Source organism: Onychostoma macrolepis, chromosome 18 (genome assembly GCF_012432095.1).
Source record: "Onychostoma macrolepis isolate SWU-2019 chromosome 18, ASM1243209v1, whole genome shotgun sequence".
NCBI lineage: Eukaryota > Metazoa > Chordata > Actinopteri > Cypriniformes > Cyprinidae > Onychostoma > Onychostoma macrolepis.
Window position 1 is genome coordinate 23,951,313 of NC_081172.1, and position 22,972 is coordinate 23,974,284.

The 22,972-nt window shown below is 36.0% G+C and overlaps 1 protein-coding gene across 2 annotated transcripts in view; it reads right to left on the bottom strand.

Moving 5' to 3' along the window:
• Positions 1 to 960: 960 nt before the first annotated feature.
• Positions 961 to 22,972, bottom strand: part of syt9a (synaptotagmin IXa) — a 32,732-nt gene continuing 10,720 nt past the window's right edge. Inside the window, exons 2-7 of one of the 2 annotated variants that reach the window (XM_058750554.1) lie at positions 18,274 to 18,724; positions 16,259 to 16,811; positions 6,787 to 6,907; positions 6,178 to 6,349; positions 5,139 to 5,268; positions 961 to 1,623 (exon numbers count right to left, since the gene is read on the bottom strand). In XM_058750554.1, the coding sequence (XP_058606537.1) occupies positions 1,555 to 1,623; positions 5,139 to 5,268; positions 6,178 to 6,349; positions 6,787 to 6,907; positions 16,259 to 16,811; positions 18,274 to 18,724 (1,496 nt within the window). In that variant the 3' untranslated portion in view covers positions 961 to 1,554. Of the gene's footprint in view, positions 1,624 to 5,138; positions 5,269 to 6,177; positions 6,350 to 6,786; positions 6,908 to 16,258; positions 16,812 to 18,273; positions 18,725 to 22,972 lie in introns of those variants that run through there. The other variant, XM_058750555.1, reaches the window with a different exon arrangement.

Genomic DNA, 22,972 nt, shown 5'->3' on the forward strand with positions numbered 1-22,972 from the left:
GTGTTTTCATTATTAATGTTCAATAATGATGTGATTCTGTATAATTCAAAGTACAATATGACACCACATGTAGACAGGCTTCTAACTGATAAATGTGATTTTACTGATGTTTACTGTTGGCTATGTAAGCGCATGATGTCAGGCAACATGACAATTAGGTAGATGCATCATTGAGTAAAAGGTCTGGCATTATACGATAATAAACCCAGTTTAGCAATTTTTTTGCAGAATACAGTTGTCTATCAAGGTGCCATCTTTGTTGATAATCATACACCTGTAAAATAAAAGCTAACACTACCTTTTTTGTAAAACAAGTTATTGGAATCCAGAGATATCAAATAGGAATAACCTCCAACTTTGAATATAATGCAGCATAAGAGATAAGGTGCTGAAGCATAGGTTTTTGCTCAATCCTGTTATTTTTGTGACAAAAGATTCTCCAAAGCTGTTCTCTATCTGGAGGAAACAGATGTATCTGATGAAAGCAAGTCCTCAAGACTCTGACAGGAACAAATGGAGTGTGATTGGCGACAAAGCAAACAGATCAATGAATGCCTAAATCAATCTCCATGAATCAGAGCCATCTGACATGAGTTGCACCATCCCTGTGACACTTAACACAGAACTTTCAACACGTCTGTTGCTTTGGTTATAATGAGCATGTTTGTTTAGAGCTGCATGAAGGCAAATAATTTATATATAAATATATATGATGAGCAATTATTATAGTCTCATACAGTAAATGTTTCATTAAAACATCTTTAAAATGGTAATTAACATTTTTTTCATTAGGCCGGTCAGAGATTACAAGAAAGACTTAAGATGGCTAAGTCCGTGTGGCATCTTATTCATTATGTTTAAAACTAAATCTAAAGATGAGAAATGGAACTATTACACCCCTATTACTGTGCAGTGATTTCAATAAATGAGAAACACTTAATTTAAACCAGATTAGTTTTGTAGAAATAGATGTTTAATAACATGAGAAATAACATTTTACTTGCAAAGTCTGTAAACAATTCACCACCATGACGCTTTATGACAAAATCCACAGAGCATTTCAAACAAGAAACAGAGAACATCTTGAATTTTACCACACCAAAACACACTCATGCGCTGTGGGAGGGTATAAATTAAAAAGGGAAATGGACATTCTATCCTCAAGACCATTGAGTGACACACTGACACTCCATTTAAAAACACATACCGAGACTGATTTAGAAAACATTTACTTGAATCAAAACTTTGAGAACAACATAAAATACTCTTTTCCACTTTTTTCCACTAAATGTTATTTTCCAATTCACCATGAGTAGCACAAAATAACCATACAGTATGTGACCACTCAACATGCAGCTGAAACAATCAAGTATTCCCATGCAGTGGAAGAGCTTCCAAGTGCACAGGTAGAAGAAAATGGCACGCCATTCCCTCTGTTGTCAGGGACAGCCAACTGGAGCTCTCTGATCTTGGGCCTCTGGATCCCAGGACAGAACATCTTGTGCATGAATTCTCTTCTTTTGTTGCTCTAAAGATGAGACCTTGGACCTCAGGCTATGGTGAAGGAGGGGCCTTCAGGGAATTACAGGAACCTCCCTGACTTCCCCCTCCAGTACTGTGATACTACAGAGAGTGCAGAAAAACAAAGAACTAGTCATCTTAGTTCACTCAAAACTTCATTAGCCATGCTTGCATTGCTTTGACATTACTGCACTGGACATGTACATTCAATTCAAAATTCACAGGTCAAGCAAAAAAAAAAAAAATACAAAATTAATAACAACATTAAAACAATAAATACACAAGTATTTAGACATCATGCTAGCATTTAATTTATTAAAAAGCTTTTTTTTTTTTATAATAATATTAATAATGAAATAATTGTCTTAGAATTGAATTATGCTCATTTCTAACAATTTGAAATTTAAAGTAATGGTCCTAAGACAGGACTTTTTTTATTTATTTGTTTATGTTGTGGTGAAATATGTGATGAGAAAGTGGAAGGTTTTTTTATTTTTATTTTTTTTAGGTGGGAGGGTAGAGTTAAAAATAAGTTGGCCTTTTAATAGGCAAATCTAAACAAAAACAGGATCTCACAGTACTCTTCACCTCAGCCTTCAAAACCATCTGCTGTGAGAGAAAATTATTTGTTCTTGTTTCCTGCAGTGCCACAAATGACAGAGCTATATATACAGTGGATGTTTGCTTTAAATAAAGTCTCTAGATAGTGAGTAGTGAGTTTTCAGAGAGTTTTCTTTTTTAAGGTCAGTAATGTTTCAATGTACTTGATTCTTTTGTTTTCCCCATGTGAATCTGAATTCCTTGTCAAAAGAACAGAATAACAGATGAAGAGTGTCTTTGATAATTTGAGCATGATATTTTCCCTGCAGGACTACTATGACCTTGACTATGGAAATGTTCTTTAACAATAGATCAGATTGTTTTAAATGACCAGAACATCCTAGCTATGTCTTTTGAGTGAGTTTGTGTGTGTGTTGCCTCTCTATTTCATTTGTTTCTTCTAAATATTTCTAAAAAAAAGATTGTAGTCAAATTCCAAAGCTATAAATAAGAATTATGTTTCTAATTTTCCTTCTAATAGTCTTTTTCTGTCATATATTTTCTCTCATACATAATTTCCTAAATTTCAAGGTCACTGCTTAGTCCTAGTTTAATTTATCCTAAGATTGAGATTGCAAGATGGCAGGCCACTCTAAGGTGATCTAGATGAAAGCCAAAGGGATGACCCTTTCAGCCATTGCAAGAGAAGTTGGTCATTCCAAATCTGTGATTTCCAATCTCTTCATCACTCGTGCAATGCCGTATCTACTGAGAAAACCTACTGAATTAGAAAACTCATGCATATGAAGCTGTATGTGTGACGACAACGTTCAAAAGTATCAGTTTTCAAATCGTGCAGGATGTTAAAATTGTTTTGAAGTCATAGCATAATATTCTGCAAGTGTGTGAAAATGTATTTATTAATTTATTAATTATTAATTTATTCATTAATCAAAACTCTGTTCCTGTAAATCATACTTTGTGAAAAGGAATAAAAGTTGTCAGAGTTGTATTGCCTCTAGTATTGATTTCAACTGGAAACTGCAGTGATTCATACATGCAATGTATATAGAGGCATGTGTTTCCAATGAGCCTTGGTTGGGTTCAACACTGTAGCTAGAATTGCTTCTCAGTTCAGTGCTGAACAGGGTAAGGATCTGTCTCTGCATATTTAAGAGAAGTCAGACTGAAAGTGCACTCTGTAGTGACCAAGCCTCTCATCAGTAGAAAGAACCAAAAGGCTAAGCTCACCTTTGCTGAGGAGCATGTTGTGTGGAGAGAGGAGAACAGGTCCAAAGCTCAGTTTAGTGATGAAAGCAAGTTTAATTTATTTGGGATTTATGGGAAACATTTTGTTCAGCGTCAAACCGGGGAAAGACTGAAGCCCAAGTGTGTAAAGAAAGAGTGGAGGGGGAAGTGTCATGTATTGGGGGATGTTTTCTTCAGCTGGGTTTGGGCCTCTTATACAGCTACATGGCAGGGTGAATGCAAATGTGTATCAGAACCTCCTTGAACAACATGCAGTTCCTTCCCTGCAAGGATCTGCCAGTCAGCCTGCAATTTACATGCAAAACAGTGCCCCCATCACACTGCAATACAGGTAAAGCAGTTCCTTGAAGCTAAGAACATTGAAATAATGAAATGGCCGGGCCAGAGTCCTGATCTAAATCTCTGGAAAATCCTTGGTGACAAAGTTATGGCTAAAAAACCCACTACAGTTACCAAACTATGGAAAAGACGGGAAGAGGAGTGGACGAAGATTACAGCAGTACAGTCTAAGAAACTAGTGATGTCCTGTGGCCGCAGATGTCCTGAAGTCATTCAAGGGCCTCTACACTTCCTACTTTTTTCTGACTGTTGTAACCCTCCAAAATTTTAGTTCTAATCTTTTTTTTGTGCTTCAGTGGTTACTGTTCTCTAATTTTGATCACTGTGTTCCACAAAATAAAGGTTTTTGTTTAAATGCCTTGGATATTTTATCAAACATGTTAATAGAACAGTGGTATACCTACAGCTAATTTGATGAAGACGGACAATATTTCAGGAAAAAAAAAAAAGACATGTGGTTATAGATTGTTCTCTAATTTTAATATCCACTGTATGTTTTCTACATAAAGTGAACTCTGAAGAAGTATTGTTGTAATTAATAAAGAAGGTTAAATCTACAACTGATAATTTGCCATTAGTAAGGACACATGCTGTTAACAAGCATAGCCATTAAGAGACAACAAGAAAAGAAAAAGAGAAGCAGTAATAATTATTATAATTATTATTATTATTATTATTTTTTTTTCAATGTAATAAGCTGTTACACTTCAGTTTTCCTAAGAGATAGATTTCCCTTGCAGTAAATCTGAAGTGTTGGCCACATAAAGGTCAACAGTACTCTTCTGCTCTCTGGAAGTTTTCATTCCTTTGTTCAAATAATGGCTCACATTTTACCCCTGGACAGTTTATTCTCCAAGCATTTATAAGACCCACCGGAGAGTAGTTTACAGCAATTATCTGAGTTTGTGAATTATGTTGTGAGTAATGACAAAAACATTCAAGTCTCAAATAGACTTTGTTTTAATTGGCAAGACCAGGTGTAAGCAGTATGTTACCAACAGTAGTATGTTCTTCAAATTCCACATTCAGCCATAAAGTACAATCATCACGTACAAAGGTTTAATGGTATGTTTAAGCAATGCTTAAATAATTGTTGAGTCTTTTCGTGAACGTCCTATAATAATTGCAAAAAAGAATATAGCCAGTGAAAGAGAATGTCCATACAGTACACACTGGGGCTCTAAATAGACATTTACTGCCTTACTGACACTCTATCCTCCAATTTGATACTGTTAAGTGCTTTGACACAATCTGTATTGTTAAAAGTGCTATATAAATAAAGGTGACTTGACAAAACAAGAGGGATTCAAACAGAACATCAAACAAATCACTGTTTTCATCTTTTAAAACTTGAAACAGTATATTTGTGACAGTAAGTTTTATGCCTGATGTATTAGGCATGCTGCCCATGAGCAAGTACTAAATTTGACCTGAATTAACTTTAATTGAAAAAGTCTATGCGATCTTACCTCGATGAGGGGGTGCCAATGTGCGATGGGTTTGCGTGGATACGTCAACATTTCATTCCAATGTTCTCTGCCCAAACCCTCAGCATCATTACCTACTCGGCACACGCCAATGACCTCATTGTGACCTACACTGTGTGAAGAGACAGAAAAAAAATGCTGTTTACTTCGTAAGACTACTTTTTGCAATCTTATACTTTTTGCAGAACTGAATTATGTATATCCACAGCCCCTTCTATAAAGCTCACATATTTTATCTCTTCATCAAGATCATTTAATCAGAAATGTGTGTGCACTATTGTGTATATAATTTTGGATTAACAGTAATATTATTAAACTTTTAAATTACTATAAAAAAAAAAAAAATCAGTTTTAAGCAACATTTCCCATCTCCCATTCTTACTTTTTTTTTTTTTAACTCATCTCTCAGTTAACAAACAAAAAGCATGTTCACAATAATGAAGCGTAAAGTAAATTTTAGTATATGTTTGCTTTGTCTTGTCCATGTCCATTTTTAACATCCCCTTATTAAACAACCAAAACAATGCTACACTTACAGATAAACAAATGAATGTAAACAGAATTGCACGAGAATGCACAAAACTCATGACAAAAGCTATAATGATAACAATAACAGAATCCACATCAGATTATAACATTGTTTAACAAGTTTGTTAAGTCTCCATATGCATAATCGTCAGTTAAATAATTTTTAAATAAATGTAAAAAAATAAAAATAATAATAATAATGTCCCATAGACTTCCATTGTCAGTGTCATCTGTAAATGTAATCTATGTTCGAGATTTTTTTTGGAGGATGAGTCAAAATTAATTTCTGTGGTAATCAACAGCATTTTACAGATGCTGTGCACAGAGCTTAACTTGTTTTGAAACTGGAACCTTGCTTAAAAATCAGAAAGAAAGCACAAAAGAAAAAGAAGAAATAGCAACAAAGCAATCATCTTTAACTTCAATTGATACTTTTATAGCATGTGTCTATAATGGGCAGAAAGGACACATACAACATTTGTAAGACTCTCACCGGTCATAGTCCATAACAGCTACGAGAAGGCTGATTTGGTCAATGTTCTCTGGAGGGACATCAAACACTATGGCCTCATTGTACACTGGGTTTAATGTGTTCCTCTTGGTGGAGGTTTTTCTTTTTTTCAGTCTCCGTCCATCGCACATCAGAGAAACTTTCACATAAGGATCTAGGAAATGAGTTCAAGTGGATAGTGAAAATATGTAATGTTATAGTAAGAATATTAAAATAATATGTCTTAATTTACATTTGACGCCATAACCTTTTATCTGCAGTTCCTTTTGAACACAAATCCAAAGAATGACATACATAAACTGAAAAGTTATATTTAATGTCTGGAAATACAGTCAAAGCTACAACTCTGACCATATTAGCCTACTATAAAAGGGAATCGGTTATTAAATGTATTTATGCATGAATGCAAATGTGAAATTTCTCACAGTTTTTCATGTATTGCACTGTGGGGTGGTTAAATATTCTTTCCTCACACGCTTAAAACTTTATCTATAAGCCTCTTACATATCATGCCGTAAGTTGCAAATCCCCTAAAGCTATTCTGTTATGGAGAAATGCAGGTATATTAATGAAATCTGAATCTGCTCATACCTGAAGCTCCAGTGATGTCCATGGCCTTCAGGTTTCGTGCTTTGATCATGGTGATGGTCAGTCGTCCAGCAGTAGGTAGGTAGCATAGAGAAAACATCAAATCCCCCAGATCCACATTGTCCTGGCAAAAGAAACAAGATTTATTTACTCCAATTTGCTATTCTACTTGTACAGTAAACACCTTCATTCATATTAATGACTGTTTGATTCAGCTATTTATTCATGCATCCGTTCATGTATTCATTCTTTCATTGAAAATCGTGCAGAACATGGTAAATATAGATTACATGGAGTTCACAGAGGAACAAGCTGCCACCTTCTCATGAATTTGTTCATGGCACTTTGCATCACATCAGAACAACACTAACGTCAGCAGCAATAAAAAGTAACAGCCGTGTTATCACTTTCTCTCGAAATAACTCAGCCGAGAATGTGAGATGAGCTTTTCTAACACCTATTCATTTGAACTTCACAATGATGGCTTACCTCAAGTCTTCTGAAAAAGGAGGATCTAACTGATGAGATTCATCTACACCTGACCATCAGCTACTGCAATATTAACTTCACCGACATGATTAAGAATGACAGAACCCAGAAATGGCAAAAAAAAAAAAAAAGAAAAAAAAAGAAATTGGTGGTGATTGGTGGATGATGTGGTGATTCGCCAAGTAATTAAAAACTGACTGATATATAGAAGGGCAGTTTGTTACTACGCAAAGAGAAATTGATTTTTACTTCGAAATGTGTGAGTATTCTTGCTGTGGTGATTTATTGTGAATGTTAAAAATTATGTTTTATTTTTGTGTGCCATTTAGGGGCAATAACAGACCACAGTATAATAGACCACTGTGAGAAAGAAAAAGAAAAGAAAAAATAAAAATACAGAAAAAAATCCCACAATCAAACAATGGCTCAGCAGTTTGCATGAGCTGTTATAGAGCAAACAAGCAGAAAACAGAAAATGTGTGCAGACTTTGTAATCGGAATTGCATTCGATCAGAAGTGCAGGTTACAAAACACATAAGACACTTTGCTTATAACATATTGCTTTCTATAATAGGTTACTTGCTACTAAGTCCCTCTTTGGAAAAAAGGGAGTCTGTTTCAAACAGATTTTTCCACAAAAGCCCTAACTGTAGCAGTCTCTCAACTCTTGATTTTAAAACAGAGGGTATCCAAGGATGAGACTATCATCTGTCAGACTCCATATTCTTTTTTATAATGGCATTTACCTATCATGTCTAAATAGTCAGCATACAGGTTAGTTAGCATATAAAGCGCAAAAAAAAAAAAAAAAAGGAGGCAGTGAGATATTATGAGTTCATATCTGACACTCCACTGTATGCCTGAGGCTCTTGCTGAAGATAACCAGGGGTCGTGCTGGTTGTGACAGTAAAAGGTCATTCTAGTGCTGTGATATCTATGATCTCGTTTGATAGAGGATCTGAAAAGCTAGTGGTCCTGCCATTTAGAAAGGGTAAATAAATACTCAAGAGCAACTGCTGCTCTTTTATATTGATATTTCATAGACATATTGCCTGATTTACTAAAGATATTAACAGGTATGGTGCAATGCAATGAGATCTACATTTGATGTATAGTGAGAACAAACTGGAAGCGTTATTAGAAGTTCCATCTGGATAAATTAGCCACTTTCATGCAAAGTATCTCCATCATTTGCTAGTAAATGAGAGTCATGTTATTAGAGATTGGGTCATATTTACTAAACAGGGCAAATTAGCAAGAAACTGAAATTCCATAAAAGTAACAATGGGAGTGGAAAATTCTACCGGTGACCTACTGGCAGTGCGCAAGATCATTTGTGATTCATACATTTCAAATCTGAAAGAGATGGATTTGTGTGCAATGTTTTTTGGTGTGTAAATTCATTCTCTCAGTCACATGCACACACATTTGAGAAATTATTGTAAGATCAAATGTAGGACAGTTTCTACGCAACAATTTATAAATGAGGCTCCAGGTGTGGGTAATCTAGGCGCAGAATGGGTTAAGGCGCAAAAACTAGTAAACTGACTTTGCATAATACATTTAAATACTCTCTTCCCATAGATGTTGCATCTAAAAAGGGAAACTCCTACTGCATATACTCAAGTTTAGCCACAAAATAACTATCTTCACATTCTTCTATTTTTCCAAATTTTTCACAGTGTGTCCTTAGTAAACCCAGACAAAAAAAAAAAAGACAAAAAATAATTAGAGTTTACACTGGTGCAAGCTGTTAATAAATCTGACTCTTTGGATACATTTTGAACCATATGTCTCTTCTCACATAAAATAATTTCTGGTCAAAACATTTCATGTACAAACATGTATGTATTTGGTAAGTAGTCAAACAATAAGCTGGATAATGTACTACCAGACCATCATTATCGCAAAATAGACACTTTCATGATGATACCAGACCGCTGTCTACTTTGCGATAATGACCGACTGACCACTTATATACAAACCTCTCATTTTCTCTAGCACTCTGAATTTTGTATTTGTGATTGTTATGACAGATCCGAGTAGATCTGTCTCATTAGCTTGAGTTGAGTCTTAAATGAGCGCTAGTTATTCTTTTTGAATTAGGCGAAAGAACAGGGTTTGAACATCAAAACATGTCCCGTGTGCTGTTAATTTCAGAGAGTCACCAGTGGTTTTATTTAGAAATGCCCCTCAGAGTCAGTTCATTGCTTATGCACTGTAAAAATTGCTCTGTTTACTAGACTCCAGATTGGTTTTGCTGAGACGTCTGGCAGAACAGAGTGGGTTTGGATGAATCAGGGTTTGGCCTACAATGGCAGATTTTTTCTGAAGCTGAATTTGTTGTACACTGTTTTACCATAACTTGTGACAAAAGTAGTTCAATTAGGGTGCAATATTCAATATTTCATCTTATCAATAATATCTTTAAAAAGCTAAAAAAGGAGAGATTTTTATTTTCTTAGTTACCCAGCCTGCTATGACCAAGAGACAATTATGCGCTTTAAAAATTTCACATAGCTGCCATTCCACATAATTTAGCTGTGGATATTCAAATGTGTTTGACCATGTGAACTGATACAGGTGTGTGATTTGTGTTGTCAGGGTAATGGCTTTATAGATTTGTTCTGAAATGGCTGCAGGTGCATAAAACAAATTATTTGCAATGGACCTTTGGAACAGAAGATTCTGATTAATTAATTCCTCATAATCATTGAAGTTTGAAACACATCGATATGTCATGGCAGCTTCCAATATTTGCCAACCAGACAGCATTAAAGCAAAAGTTAAAGCAAAATAATCTATATAATAAGCAAAATTATCTAAATAATATCCAAAATAATTTGTCAAACTTTATTAACTCTCATGTTGTCAGTCCTCTATCGTGTGTGTCTTGTGTTCCCGCCTCTTGTGTCTTTATTTGGTCTTGTTCCTGTCCTTGTTCAGAGTGATTATTAGTTAAGTCTTGTCCAGCTGTGTTTTAGTAATTATGTCTAATTGTCGTGTGTATTTAGCTCCTGCCTGTTTAGTTAGTTGTGGTCTGGTCTACTTGTTACTCCCCGGTGTTCCTGTCTGTGTGCCCTGTCTTGCCCTGTCTTGCCCTGTCTTGCCCTGTCTTGCCCTGTCTTGCCCTGTCTTGCCCTGTCTTGCCCTGTCTTGCCCTGTCTTGCCCTGTCTTGCCCTGTCTTGCCCTGTCTTGCCCTGTCTTGCCCTGCACTGATGTCAGCATTAAAGACTGTTTATTTGAGTTCATCCTTGTCTGCGTGTTCCTCGTTCCTCCCTGCTGTGTGCACCGTGACACATGTTGTTCCAAACCCTTATTTTTTTTTTTTTCTTCATTAATTTTTTCCCCATAGAACATATAAGGAAATGTTGTGATATTGGTCTAAATGGTCTTCCATGCAGCAATAATAATAATAATAATTATATATATATATATATATACACCTGTATACAGAGCTGGGTAGTAACTGACTACATGTAATCTGGATTACATAATCAGATTCCAAAAATTGAGTACTTGTAATTAGAGTAAGTTACATTTTAAAATACGTAATGAGACTACAGTTACTTTTTTTATTGATTACATGATATTGATTCTCTCTAATTCCTGTTTATCTTTTTAAATTGTCCTTTCTAGAATAGTCTACTGCTTTATTTAACCATTTATTATTATGCATATTGAAAGGCTTTTGTCTTTCAAACTCATTAAAATGCACATTCTCGTTTTTTTCTTATTTGCAGACATTCTCAAACATTTTGTCATCTGAAACTAACTTTGTCAACTTTCACCTAATATATTTACTTTAAAGGGCTGGTCAATCAGCAATTCTGTAAAAGACAATATCTCCCTTAGCATTGAACTTTGAGCATTGTAACTTTGCAGATGTTGTTTGTGCTCAAACAGCAACATTGCACATTGCACACTAACTAAAGTTAAAAAGTGAAATCATAATAAATGACCCCTTTAAGTACCCCTGAGATTTTAAAATAAATACTTTAATAATTACGTGTCACATTTGCATGTTCACAGTTCTCTGACATTGGTTAATGGTCATAAACAATGGTAAACATAAAATATTTATTATTTTTTAGTAAGTGAATTATTTTGATTGTTATTTTAAAACGATTTACTTTAATTTGACATTTTTATGATTTAATAAAATGTTTGCCTTTCATTAAACTCACAAACCCCTGCAGTTCCTTTACGAACCCCAGTTTGGGAAACCTTGATGTAATGTAATGTTTAATGCACTTCATGTTGTTAATTACAATGAAAGGAATATATTTTCTCAGTCTTTGTATTTTTACATCATTATGGTACAATATTATCCTGTTTAAATCAATGTGATAAACGATTTTCAATATGAAACAATATATGGCACATATTTGGAATATATTTTTTACATTGTGGAGTGTTCAGAAATGTTAATGGGACACATTTCAGCTTCACAAGATTCTCAGTGATGTGTGACTGTGTTTAAAATAACAGCCACACAGGGAGGAGCCATCTTGTTGGTCTGACCCAGTACAGACATTCATTTCTGAATAGAGAATGCAAACCACTGATCACACAAAGAAGCAAACAGAAGCAATCATCTTTGCCAATTCAAAAGCCATTTTCATAACACTTCCAGTGCCATTTTCCACATGGAGTGATACACAGGAGTGATCTTAGAGGAGTATGTAGAGATAATAAAGCAATGAAAAAAAAGTAAGTAAATGCACAAAGAAAAAGTTAGACATAAGTTTAAGTAGGGGATATTCTTAGGTGAAACTGTATATGAATAACGCTGCACAAATGCGCTTCCAAAGATGTCTGCCAAGTAATCTAACTTGCCTTGAAAGGGACCTTGGTTCGGACTTCTCCTAATAAACTGATGATCTAAATCAAGTGTGTTAAATAAGGGAGACATACACAATTTCTAGTGCTGTGGGTTCCTGGGATCATAATTAAAAAGCAAAGTAATATGATAAAATGTATTTGGACTTTTTTTTTTTTTCTCTAAGCTCCTTAAGAGAGAGATCCATGAACTTGAGTCAGATAAGAGAGATATGCAAAATGTGCAGAGAAGAGGGTCCGCAGGACTGCAATGGAAAACCACTGCTCTAGTTATTCAATAAGTATTATATCTAAGTATTATATAAAATCTTCTCTTCAATTAAGTAGTAATAACAATATATATATATAAAAAATAAAATCATACAAATAAGGGTGAAGTTCAGATGGATGCAGGAAAACTGGCCATGTTTAAGGTCCCAAAAGTTACATTTATAAAGTTAATCTTAGTAGTTCTCCTTAAGGCATAAAAATAGTAGTTATTTATTAGCTCACAACTGTATTTAAATGTATGCTATTACTTACTAAATCGTTAAACAGAGTATCTAATATTGTGTTACTCATTTCTTCCCATGTAGTTAGTCATTAATGACGGAACGTTATTCTAAAGTGATACCGAATGAAAATGCCAAAATCTCAAAAACTCGTTTAACTCACAATTCAATATCATATTTCAAATTATATGTTTTCTTTTTTATTTCATTTATTTATTTATTTTCTGGTTGGTCCAGACAATATGCTTGTGCATTGTGCAGAAAATGCTGCACAAATTCTGACAGCATTAACCATTTTATGGCTGTTTCTATGGTATCTGGGGCTTTCAAACAGCAGCTGCAGCTACGCTGTCATCTAACAGCAAGAACTACCGTAAAGACCAGGCAGTAAAAGTGACTGACTTACTCTTTTATTTAGAAGGTGGGATTTACTTTACTAGAGCTGTCATACTGGGCATTCCAATTTTACCTATTAATTCTAATACCAATGGTTTGTCTCAGTGAACTGTGTGTTAGATAAGACATACTAAATGTGCAGTGCTGTGAGTGCTGAGGATTGAAAACCATGGCCTTCTAAAACTGATTTCCTATGCTATTTTCATGTCTCCTGATCACGCCACACTCTTTCTTCTTGCATAATGAAATTATTTCAACGTATCAATATTTCATGTACATGTATTTAATTATTTTCTTAGCAGTTTCGTAAGTAGGATAATGTGTAGCTAATCGCCAAATAAACCCTTTGAGGGTAATATGAAATTTGAGATTTTTGTAAGAATAGCAGTCCAAATGTTGGTAACAGAATGAGTAGTAAGTGTGTGGCACAAAAACATAATACATCAAAAAAGATGTGGGTCGAGTAAATGCACAAAAAAAAAAAAAAAAGTCTTTAAATTCACCATTGCTCTGTGAAATCTCAGGGCAGAATTACATTTATTTAAATAGGAATCTGTCCGATAGGGAGTTTCACATTAAGTGTGAAAAAGTCTCTCCATGCAGATTTTGCTCGTATTCAAGTTGGTCATACGAATCCACTGTGCTGCCCAAAAGAAAGCTGCTTGGTTTGAGCAGTTGTGACACTGTCACATAAAGACACATGTTTTATACCACTCAATATGTATTAAGATGGTTTTATACCTATATATTTGAGTTTTAATGGTTTTACATGTTGTCTTAGCCATTTTAATCCTCTTAATTATTTTATGTGTGCATGTCTTTAAATGTTCTTGGGTCTGCCTGTCATGTGATCAGTCACATGATAGGAATCAGGAAGTAGTATAAAGCAAGCAGCATGTCAAACAATCAGGGTCACTGACCAAAGGACTGCAACAGCTGGATTGAGGAGTTGTTTTAAGGATTTATCATTCCAGCATCTCACTTGTTTTGGATTATAACTTTCTTTGGATTGTATATACACATAGTGGACACTTTTAAATTGGAATTTACAGCACGCTGGATTTCTTAAGGACTGTTTTAACGGTATGGAACTGAAAGACTCTGTGCTTTTAACAGCCTAGGATTTCTAGTTTTATTGTGTTGTTTTAAGTTCTTTGTGAATTTTGTAAATACACTATTTATTCCTTCTACTTTTGTTGTTGTCTCATCCTTTTAAAACACTTATTTTACCTCACACAGTTTAATCGGACCCCATTTTAAATCTATGTAATTTGGCTGATAAGGCCGATCGTTACACAGTAAGCAGTCATACATTGTTACAGTATTGTTGCATTTGCATTTGGACCAATCTGACAGACAATTGTTCATTAGATTTAACAAATCACTTATTCATTAGATTAACAAATAATCACAGATCGCTCACCCAATAAACATATCGGGTGCCAGGATGATGTGAAGGACCCCAGGCCCCTGGTTGCCATGGCAACCAGGACACCTCAGCCAGATAAGATACATTTTATGACCTAAAAGTATGTAGAGAGAATCTTCCCCCCCAACTCTATTCTCTCTAAAACAGACAAATGCTGCTATAGGAAACGACTTCTTTCATTAATTAATAGACATATTTTTCTATGACCTTCCTATCATGCATATCCCCAGGTCATTGTGTATGATTACTACCTTCTTGTATATGTTTTTTTTGTATTGTATATTGTTTTATGCATGCTTAGATGGAACCACTCGTTCATGTAATCTTACCTAAACCATGTTTAGTATCTATGAATTTGTCTTCTGATGATCTAAATGAGTGTATATTATATGTTTGTACATATGCAACATACTAGTGTTCTAAGAATCTTTAGTAGTTTTAAGTACTAGTAGTAGTAGTAGATAAAGAGTCGTAAACTTTCCCTCCAAAAGTGCAAATCACCATTGGCTCTTTGACACCTAAGAGGTGTGACCTCCACATAACTTAAAAGGCCTCACATCAGTGACCGCCTCCCCAGTCTAGCTTCTTTTAGATTCTGAGAAGATTAGGATGTGAGCTAGAGCTCTCCTGGAACCCTTAAGTGTGCCAGGCTTCGGCCTTGTCTTTCCATTCAACAAAGATGCTCGGATCTCAGCAGATGTCTCTCTTAACTCTTCTTCACTTCCTACCTGGGAAGAAACTCCCAATCACCATTGAGTCAGGACATCTTTGGAATTCATCACTCTTCAAACCCGGAAGATCGTGATCGCAAGTCCAAAACCTTGAAACCATCAAGACTTTCATCCGAGACTGCATCTGGACACTCGTCAACGACCAAGGCAATGCAAGTATACGTATCATATCGTAACTAAACAAAACAGAGGTTTAGTATAAGCTATAGACCCCATTATAAACGGCGCTGATGGTTTTACTCAGGTGGTTAACTGACTATTTTCATAGCTTCATTCTCTGGTTTTCCTGATGGTTTCATCCATCAAGTCTCATTTGCCCTTTCCCCATGTATGAGTGACTGTATGTTTGTTTAGATTAGTTACGTGTGTTAGCGTTTAGTTAATAAAACTTTTGTGCACAAATTACATAAGTTTGTGGTCCTGCTTGTGAATAATGTCCCTTTACGATTTTGATCCTTGCTACATGCTGTAATGCATTAATACTGTAGGAAAGTATTTTCTGTGGCCACGAAAATATCCTTTCTTACAGTTGATATGAACTTACACTGAATGTTCGCTGGACAAACAAACTAGTTGATTGCAACTTAATTCTGCTACAGTTACTACTGGCAGCTGATATAAATAATTGTAATTAATCAATTAATTGTAATTATTTATATACATTTCTCTATTGAGCTAATTTGCTACAGTATCAACACTGGAAAATGGACCATTGACTGCACCTTAATGGTGTGTCTGAATAATGATGAAATGTCTGAATAACGAGTACCGAATATTTTGTTTATGCAATGCACTACAATCAAGCAACATGCTTCAATTTGTGCATGCATGAAGCAGAAGATTTTGGAGATTCTCGATTACATTTGTATTACAGCAATACAAATAAAACATGATATTTATTTATTTCAAGTATTTCCTAACCAAAGAGCGGTGTTTTGATGAGCAATATTTTGACAGTGCCACAGTGTTTGCAATTTTTTTAAAAGGGTAATATATATCTATAGTCCCTGAAACTCTCAACTGACTCTCAAGTGTTTCATTAATTTTCGTTCTCGAAGAGTATACCAAACAACGGAAGCATGAAAGATGTACTCACCGAAGACACATACTGGATATCCCTGCAGAGTTTCGTCTCCCTGGGAAAGTCCACTAGATCCAGAAAATTGTCAACCACCACCTGCCCAATAATATCGTGGCGTGAAAAACGATCGAAATCGTAGACGCTGAAGTGCAGCTTCCTTGTGGGCAGGTCTGCATACGCCACAGGGAAGAGGAAGACCTCATCAAACACAGGGTTTAAAGTCTTACGATGCACCTTGGTCTGGTGCTTGGTTTTGCGGTCTGGGAGAAGGTAGATTTTTACATATGGGTCAGACGTTCCAGAAAAGTCCTTGGCAGGGAGGTCTTGAGCTCGGTGGATCTTGACAATGAGCTGTTCCAGGTCACAGTCATATTTAAGAATAAAGTGGAGGCGTCCACAGCTGCCCACACGACTGCTTCGGTTGTCCTCGCCATCTAGGGATCGTTGTTTGTAGAGTTCTGGTTTTAGCTGGCCCAGACTCATGCCAGTCAGAGAGTCCTGCCTCTGAAACTGGGTTACTGTGAAGTCAGGGTTCGACTGGTTCATCTGACGCCGAATTGAACTTTGCCTGTTGACATACAGTAGGAGTTAAAGACAATAATACTGGGTATGAGGCTTAATGGGTGAGAAAAATAAGTAAATGAAATGTCTTGTACCAAACAAATACTTTCAGACCGGCCTTTGATACATCATCGTAAAAAAATCAATATCAATAGTCAGTCTAACAAATAAAGACGCAAACAACTGCCATTTTGACAACTATGTGTTGATCGTTAACTGATTTTGTCAAAGACGTTTTGAATGGAAATTGCCAAATTAGTTATAGAGTAACACAATAATACACTGACAGAAACCAGAATTGAAATCGGTTGTAAGGTCTGTTTTGGGTTCTGTTTCATGTTCTTGTTTTCATGTCTTTTATTTTGAAGTTTAGTCACGGTTCCTGGTTGTTTCATGCTTCCCTTTCCCTCATGTCTTCATGCTATTGGTTCCCTTGTGCATTGTCATATTCTCATTGGTTGCTTTAGTCATGTGTCTTGTCTCTCTTTGGTTTGTTCATGTCATGTGACCCTCATTGTTTGTTATAAGTAGCCATGCCGTCGCCTTTGTTCCTTGTTGTGTATTAATGTTTGTAACCTGCTGTTGGTGAGTCTAGTCTGTTCATGCCATGCCAAGTCTGTCTCTGGCCAAGTCTGTTTCAAGTCTGTTCAAGTCAAGTCTGTCTTTGTTTGGATTTTGTTTGTATCTTGGATTTCACATTTGTAAATAAAAGACATGAAAACAAGAGCATGAAACAGACCCCAAAACAGACCTTACATATGTGAAATCCAAGATACAAACAAAATCCAAACAAAGACAGACTTGACCAGAGACAGACTTGGCATGGCATGAACGGACTAGACTCACCATGAGAACATGACACAATGTACAAGGGAACCAATAGCATGAAGACATGAGGGAAAGGGAAGCATGAAACAACCAGGAACCGTGACTAAACTTCAAAATAAAAGACATGAAAACAAGAACATGAAACAGAACCCAAAACAGACCATACATCGGTTTTATAATGTGTCATTTTACCAAAGTAAAAGGGATTATTCCTTTAACTATCCCTTTAATTTGTTTACAAGATGGTGACAAAAGCAATATTATAAAATACAAAAATGTTTAGGAACTTTTAGGATTTGTAATATTACACATTAGACACATTATTCGTCTTTTAAGTAATATAGTTAATTATAAACAGCTGTAGGCTGTTTCAAAAGAATGAATATATTCCTTATCCAGGAAATTTCTTGACATTTTATGCTGTAAATTCAAAATGTGCAGGAAAACACTGCAAGCCTATGGCCTTAAAATTGTCCAACTTTAATTTAAAAACTGCATCTTTGTCATCTACTGTAGTGATAAACTTAGCAATTAGTGATAAACTCTTATTAGACACCAAATTGACACCTCAGCCAGTCCTATTGTTGAGAGACTGACGTTTCACCAGAATCCATTAAAGTAATTATAGAAGGTTAACTTACCTGACACAGGTCGAGGAGGGATCCGTGATTTGCCTCTGCATGCGTGTGTTGCCATGGACGCCATTCTCTTGAGTCTTAGACTCAACCTCCAGCGGAATATCAGGTGAAGTGTGGCTTATTTTGAGGGCTGCCTCAGGCACTGGCACAGCAGGAGGAGATCCCGGAACTGCCGGAGAGACCGGAGTGGGTGGCACCATAGTCTCTTTTACCACTGAACTTCTGGCATTATTCCGGCGGTCGAGGGTGGCGTCCACCTCGGTATAGATGGACTGAGGTTGAAGGGGTGGAGGAGGAGGATGAGGGGGGTCTGGATGTCCCTCCTTGGTGCCTGGAGAGAGGCCTCGCTCGCGCCATGGAATCCAGCACAATTTCCATGAAACGAAGAGAGAGACGCCAAACAGGGCCAAGCCACAAGCGGTCACCACCAATGACAGCAGGCTAATGGATATATCTAAGAAGAAAGAATTGAGTGCATACAAATAGAGGGTGAGACTAAAATGTAGGCTGCATAAGTATGTTCATTTCACATGAATGTTCTCTGGACCACAGTATAAGGGATCATTAAACTGCTGGTGGGAGCACAAGCTGTTCAGGTCCTAATAGGACTATTTTAATCAGTTTTGTACACTGTTCAGATTGAATGAAAATTTGGCTGTCACTACCAACCCTTCTCAAGGATGTATTTGGTTGTAGAATGCAGTTGTCACTGTTATAAATAAGTATGTGTACACACAATTGAAAAGGCATATTTCACTGCAGTGTCTAAGTGGCAAATTGCATCAAAAATATAACAATGTCTTATAAGTAACCAATATTTAATACATATGTTTGGAGTGTTTCAATAGTTTAGCAAATAAAACATCACACAGCACGTTCACACTGTTGATGTTGCATTTCAGTCTATCTATATGATTCCTTGAATGTTCAGCTCATAGAGTCAGGCTTCACAAGGAGTCTATGAATCAAAGACATCAAAGATAACCTATTAAAGATAAATATCCATTGGAAAAGAGGCTTTAAAATTAAAGGCAGATTGAGAAGCAGATCTTAGGAGAATCACTGCATTCACAAAAATCTTGTGATTTGATCTTTTTTTTTTTTTTAATTTAAATTATGTCTCATTAATTAATGTATTTATTATTATATTATTATATACAAAAGTCAACAGCCTAAAAATTACAATGTGAGAAATTGCAAATATTTTACAAAACATTTCATCACAAGAACTGTAAATTCACTCCATTCATTGACAGCTATTCAGTTTGAAGATGTTTGAGCAGCCACTCAGAAATCAAAGAATCATTTAATGGCCTTAAAGTAATAGGGTAAAGCTCTAGTCTGGTGTAATTTACTACCTTTTACTCAAACCTCTCATATAGACACTATAGTAGTATCTTCTTTTAAACAATTGGCACCTGCTTTACTTTGATAACCAATTCCTTTCAGTTTGTACAGTTTCCTGTTCCAATTTCCAGATAATGCTTTCCTAGCTTTCTTCATTAATATAGCCCCTATTGAGCACAATGTATTCCCTGGACATCTAACTGAATGCCGATTCTAAGCCAATGCTGTTTGAAACATTGGGTATTGTCTCTGTAATGATTGGCCCTAACCACTAGTGACTCTAATGGAATCCCTTAACTTTAATTAAAATCAGGAACTTAAGTTAATTAAGAGTAAGCAGTAAAAAGGGAGCCCTCACACAGTTCACTCAAAGCAGGTGACGTTTAATTAGGATGGACAAATCTGGTTTAATTGAGCTCCTCAGAATTGTAGCCAAAAGTTGGCAAGGGTGAGATGGGACCACCCACTGGACAAGCAAGCCCCCTTAATAATTTACCCAGAAAATGCAGGGATGTCTATCAGCCCAAATGTTTTTCTCTAGCCTCATACCCAAGTCCTTTATGGTTTTGTTTTTCCATCTCACATTAATAAGAGTTCACAATGCCTTGACACTATCTAAAAAAATATGTTAATTTATTGACAGTAGACAACAGAAGTATAACACAGCAAGAAAAAAATATAGATATATTTTGTCATAAGACAAATTGCACACTAGAGAATAGGGCAGGAAAAAAAAAAAGAAGAAAAAAAAAAAACTCTTGTATCACCCTTAAGAATAAATATATGCTGTAAATACATGACAGCTACTTTATAAATAATATTCCTCTCAAAAGTTAAAGCAGGCTTGACAAGAATCAAACACCCATAAAGTGTGCAAAGACACCATACGCTATATATATATATATATATATATATATATATATATATATATATATATATATATATATATAAGCTCATTCAAAACAACAGCAGGAGGCACTCCATGTAACATGTAGAAAACATTTCATTTCTATTACATGAACAGTATTTTTGACAACTAATTGCTGTAGTCTAGCTGTATGTATGTGTATATATATATATATATATATATATATATATATACAGTGGGTACAGAAAGTATTCAGACCCCTTAAATTTTTCACTTTGTTATATTGCAGCCATTTGCTAAAATCATTTAAGTTCCTTTTTTTTCCTCATTAATGTACACACAGCACCCCATATTGACAGAAAACACAGAATTGTTGACATTTTTGCAGATTTATTAAAAAGAAAACTGAAATATCACATGGTCCTAAGTATTCAGACCCTTTGCTCAGTATTTAGTAGAAGCACCCTTTGATCTAATACAGCCATGAGTCTTTTGGGAAAGATGCAACAAGTTTTTCACACCTGGATTTGGGGATCCTCTGCCATTCCTCCTTGCAGATCCTCTCCAGTTCTGTCAGGTTGGATGGTAAACGTTGGTGGACAGCCATTTTAGGTCTCTCCAGAGATGCTCAATTGGGTTTAAGTCAGGGCTCTGGCTGGGCCATTCAAGAACAGTCACGGAGTTGTTGTGAAGCCACTCCTTCGTTATTTTAGCTGTGTGCTTAGGGTCATTGTCTTGTTGGAAGGTAAACCTTCGCCCAGTCTGAGGTCCTGAGCACTCTGGAGAAGGTTTTCGTCCAGGATATCCCTGTACTTGGCCGCATTCATCTTTCCCTCGATTGCAACCAGTCGTCCTGTCCCTGCAGCTGAAAAACACCCCACAGCATGATGCTGCCACCACCATGCTTCACTGTTGGGACTGTATTGGACAGGTGATGAGCAGTGCCTGGTTTTCTCCACACATACCGCTTAGAATTAAGGCCAAAGTTCTATCTTGGTCTCATCAGACCAGAGAATCTTATTTCTCACCATCTTGGAGTCCTTCAGGTGTTTTTAGCAAACCCATGCGGGCTTTCATGTGTCTTGCACTGAGGAGAGGCTTCCGTCCGGGCCACTCTGCCATAAAGCCCTGACTGGTGGAGGGCTGCAGTGATGGTTGACTTTCTACAACTTTCTCCCATCTACCGACTGCATCTCTGGAGCTCAGCCACAGTGATCTTTGGGTTCTTCTTTACCTCTCTCACCAAGGCTCTTCTCCCCTGATAGCTCAGTTTGGCCGGACGGCCAGCTCTAGGAAGGGATCTGGTCGTCCCAAACGTCTTCCATTTAAGGATTATGGAAGCCACTGTGCTCTTAGGAACCTTAAGTGCAGCAGAATTGTTTTTGTAACCTTGGCCAGATCTGTGCCTTGCCACAATTCTGTCTCTGAGCTCTTCAGGCAGTTCCTTTGACCTCATAATTCTCATTTGCTCTGACATGCACTGTGAGCTGTAAGGTCTTATATAGACAGGTGTGTGGCTTTCCTAATCAAGTCCAATCAGTATAATCAAACACATCTGGACTCAAATTAAGGTGTAGAACCATCTCAAGGATGATCAGAAGAAATGGACAGCACCTGAGTTAAATATATGAGTGTCACAGCAAAGGGTCTGAATACTTAGGATCATGTGATATTTCGGTTTTTCTTTTTTAATAAATCTGCAAAAATGTCAACAATTATGTGTTTTTCTGTCAATATGGGGTGCTGTGTGTACATTGAGAAAAAAAAAAGAACTTAAATGATTTTAGCAAATGGCTGCAATATAACAAAGAGTGAAAAATTTAAGGGGGTCTGAATACTTTCCGTACCCACTATATATATATATATATATATATATATATATATATATATATGTATGTATATATATATATATGTATGTATATATATATATATATGTATGTATGTATGTATGTGTATTCATTAATTGTAATGGGAACAATTAAATATTCCAGACTCTTCCCCTAAAGATATGAGCATCAAAACCATGACTTTCATGACCACACTTTCATCACATTGACGCACTTAGTGTGTACAAAATAAAGGTACACACCTGGAAAATACACTTAAGATAAACATTTAATGTTCTTTGGGATAGGTTTTAAAAATATGGTTATTATTTAATTATTATTATTATTATATTATTTATTTTTGTGTGTGTGTGTGTGTGTGTGTGTGTGTGTGTATCATATTTGTTCAATTGTTGCTATACTCAAAAACTTTGCACTACTCAATTTGTTTTGGCAGTTCTAGGTTATGAAAATACCAGAACATGAAATGCTTCCTGTCCAGACAAGCACAGTGGTCCTTTGTTACTGTTTATGCCCTTGGTGTATACGGTATGGCTAAATAGATGTGAGGCAGCAGCACACACAATTCAATATGGAGATATTACAATGATGTCATTTCTGTTGGTTACTTTTTGAATGCTGAAAATGCTGTCAGTGTAAG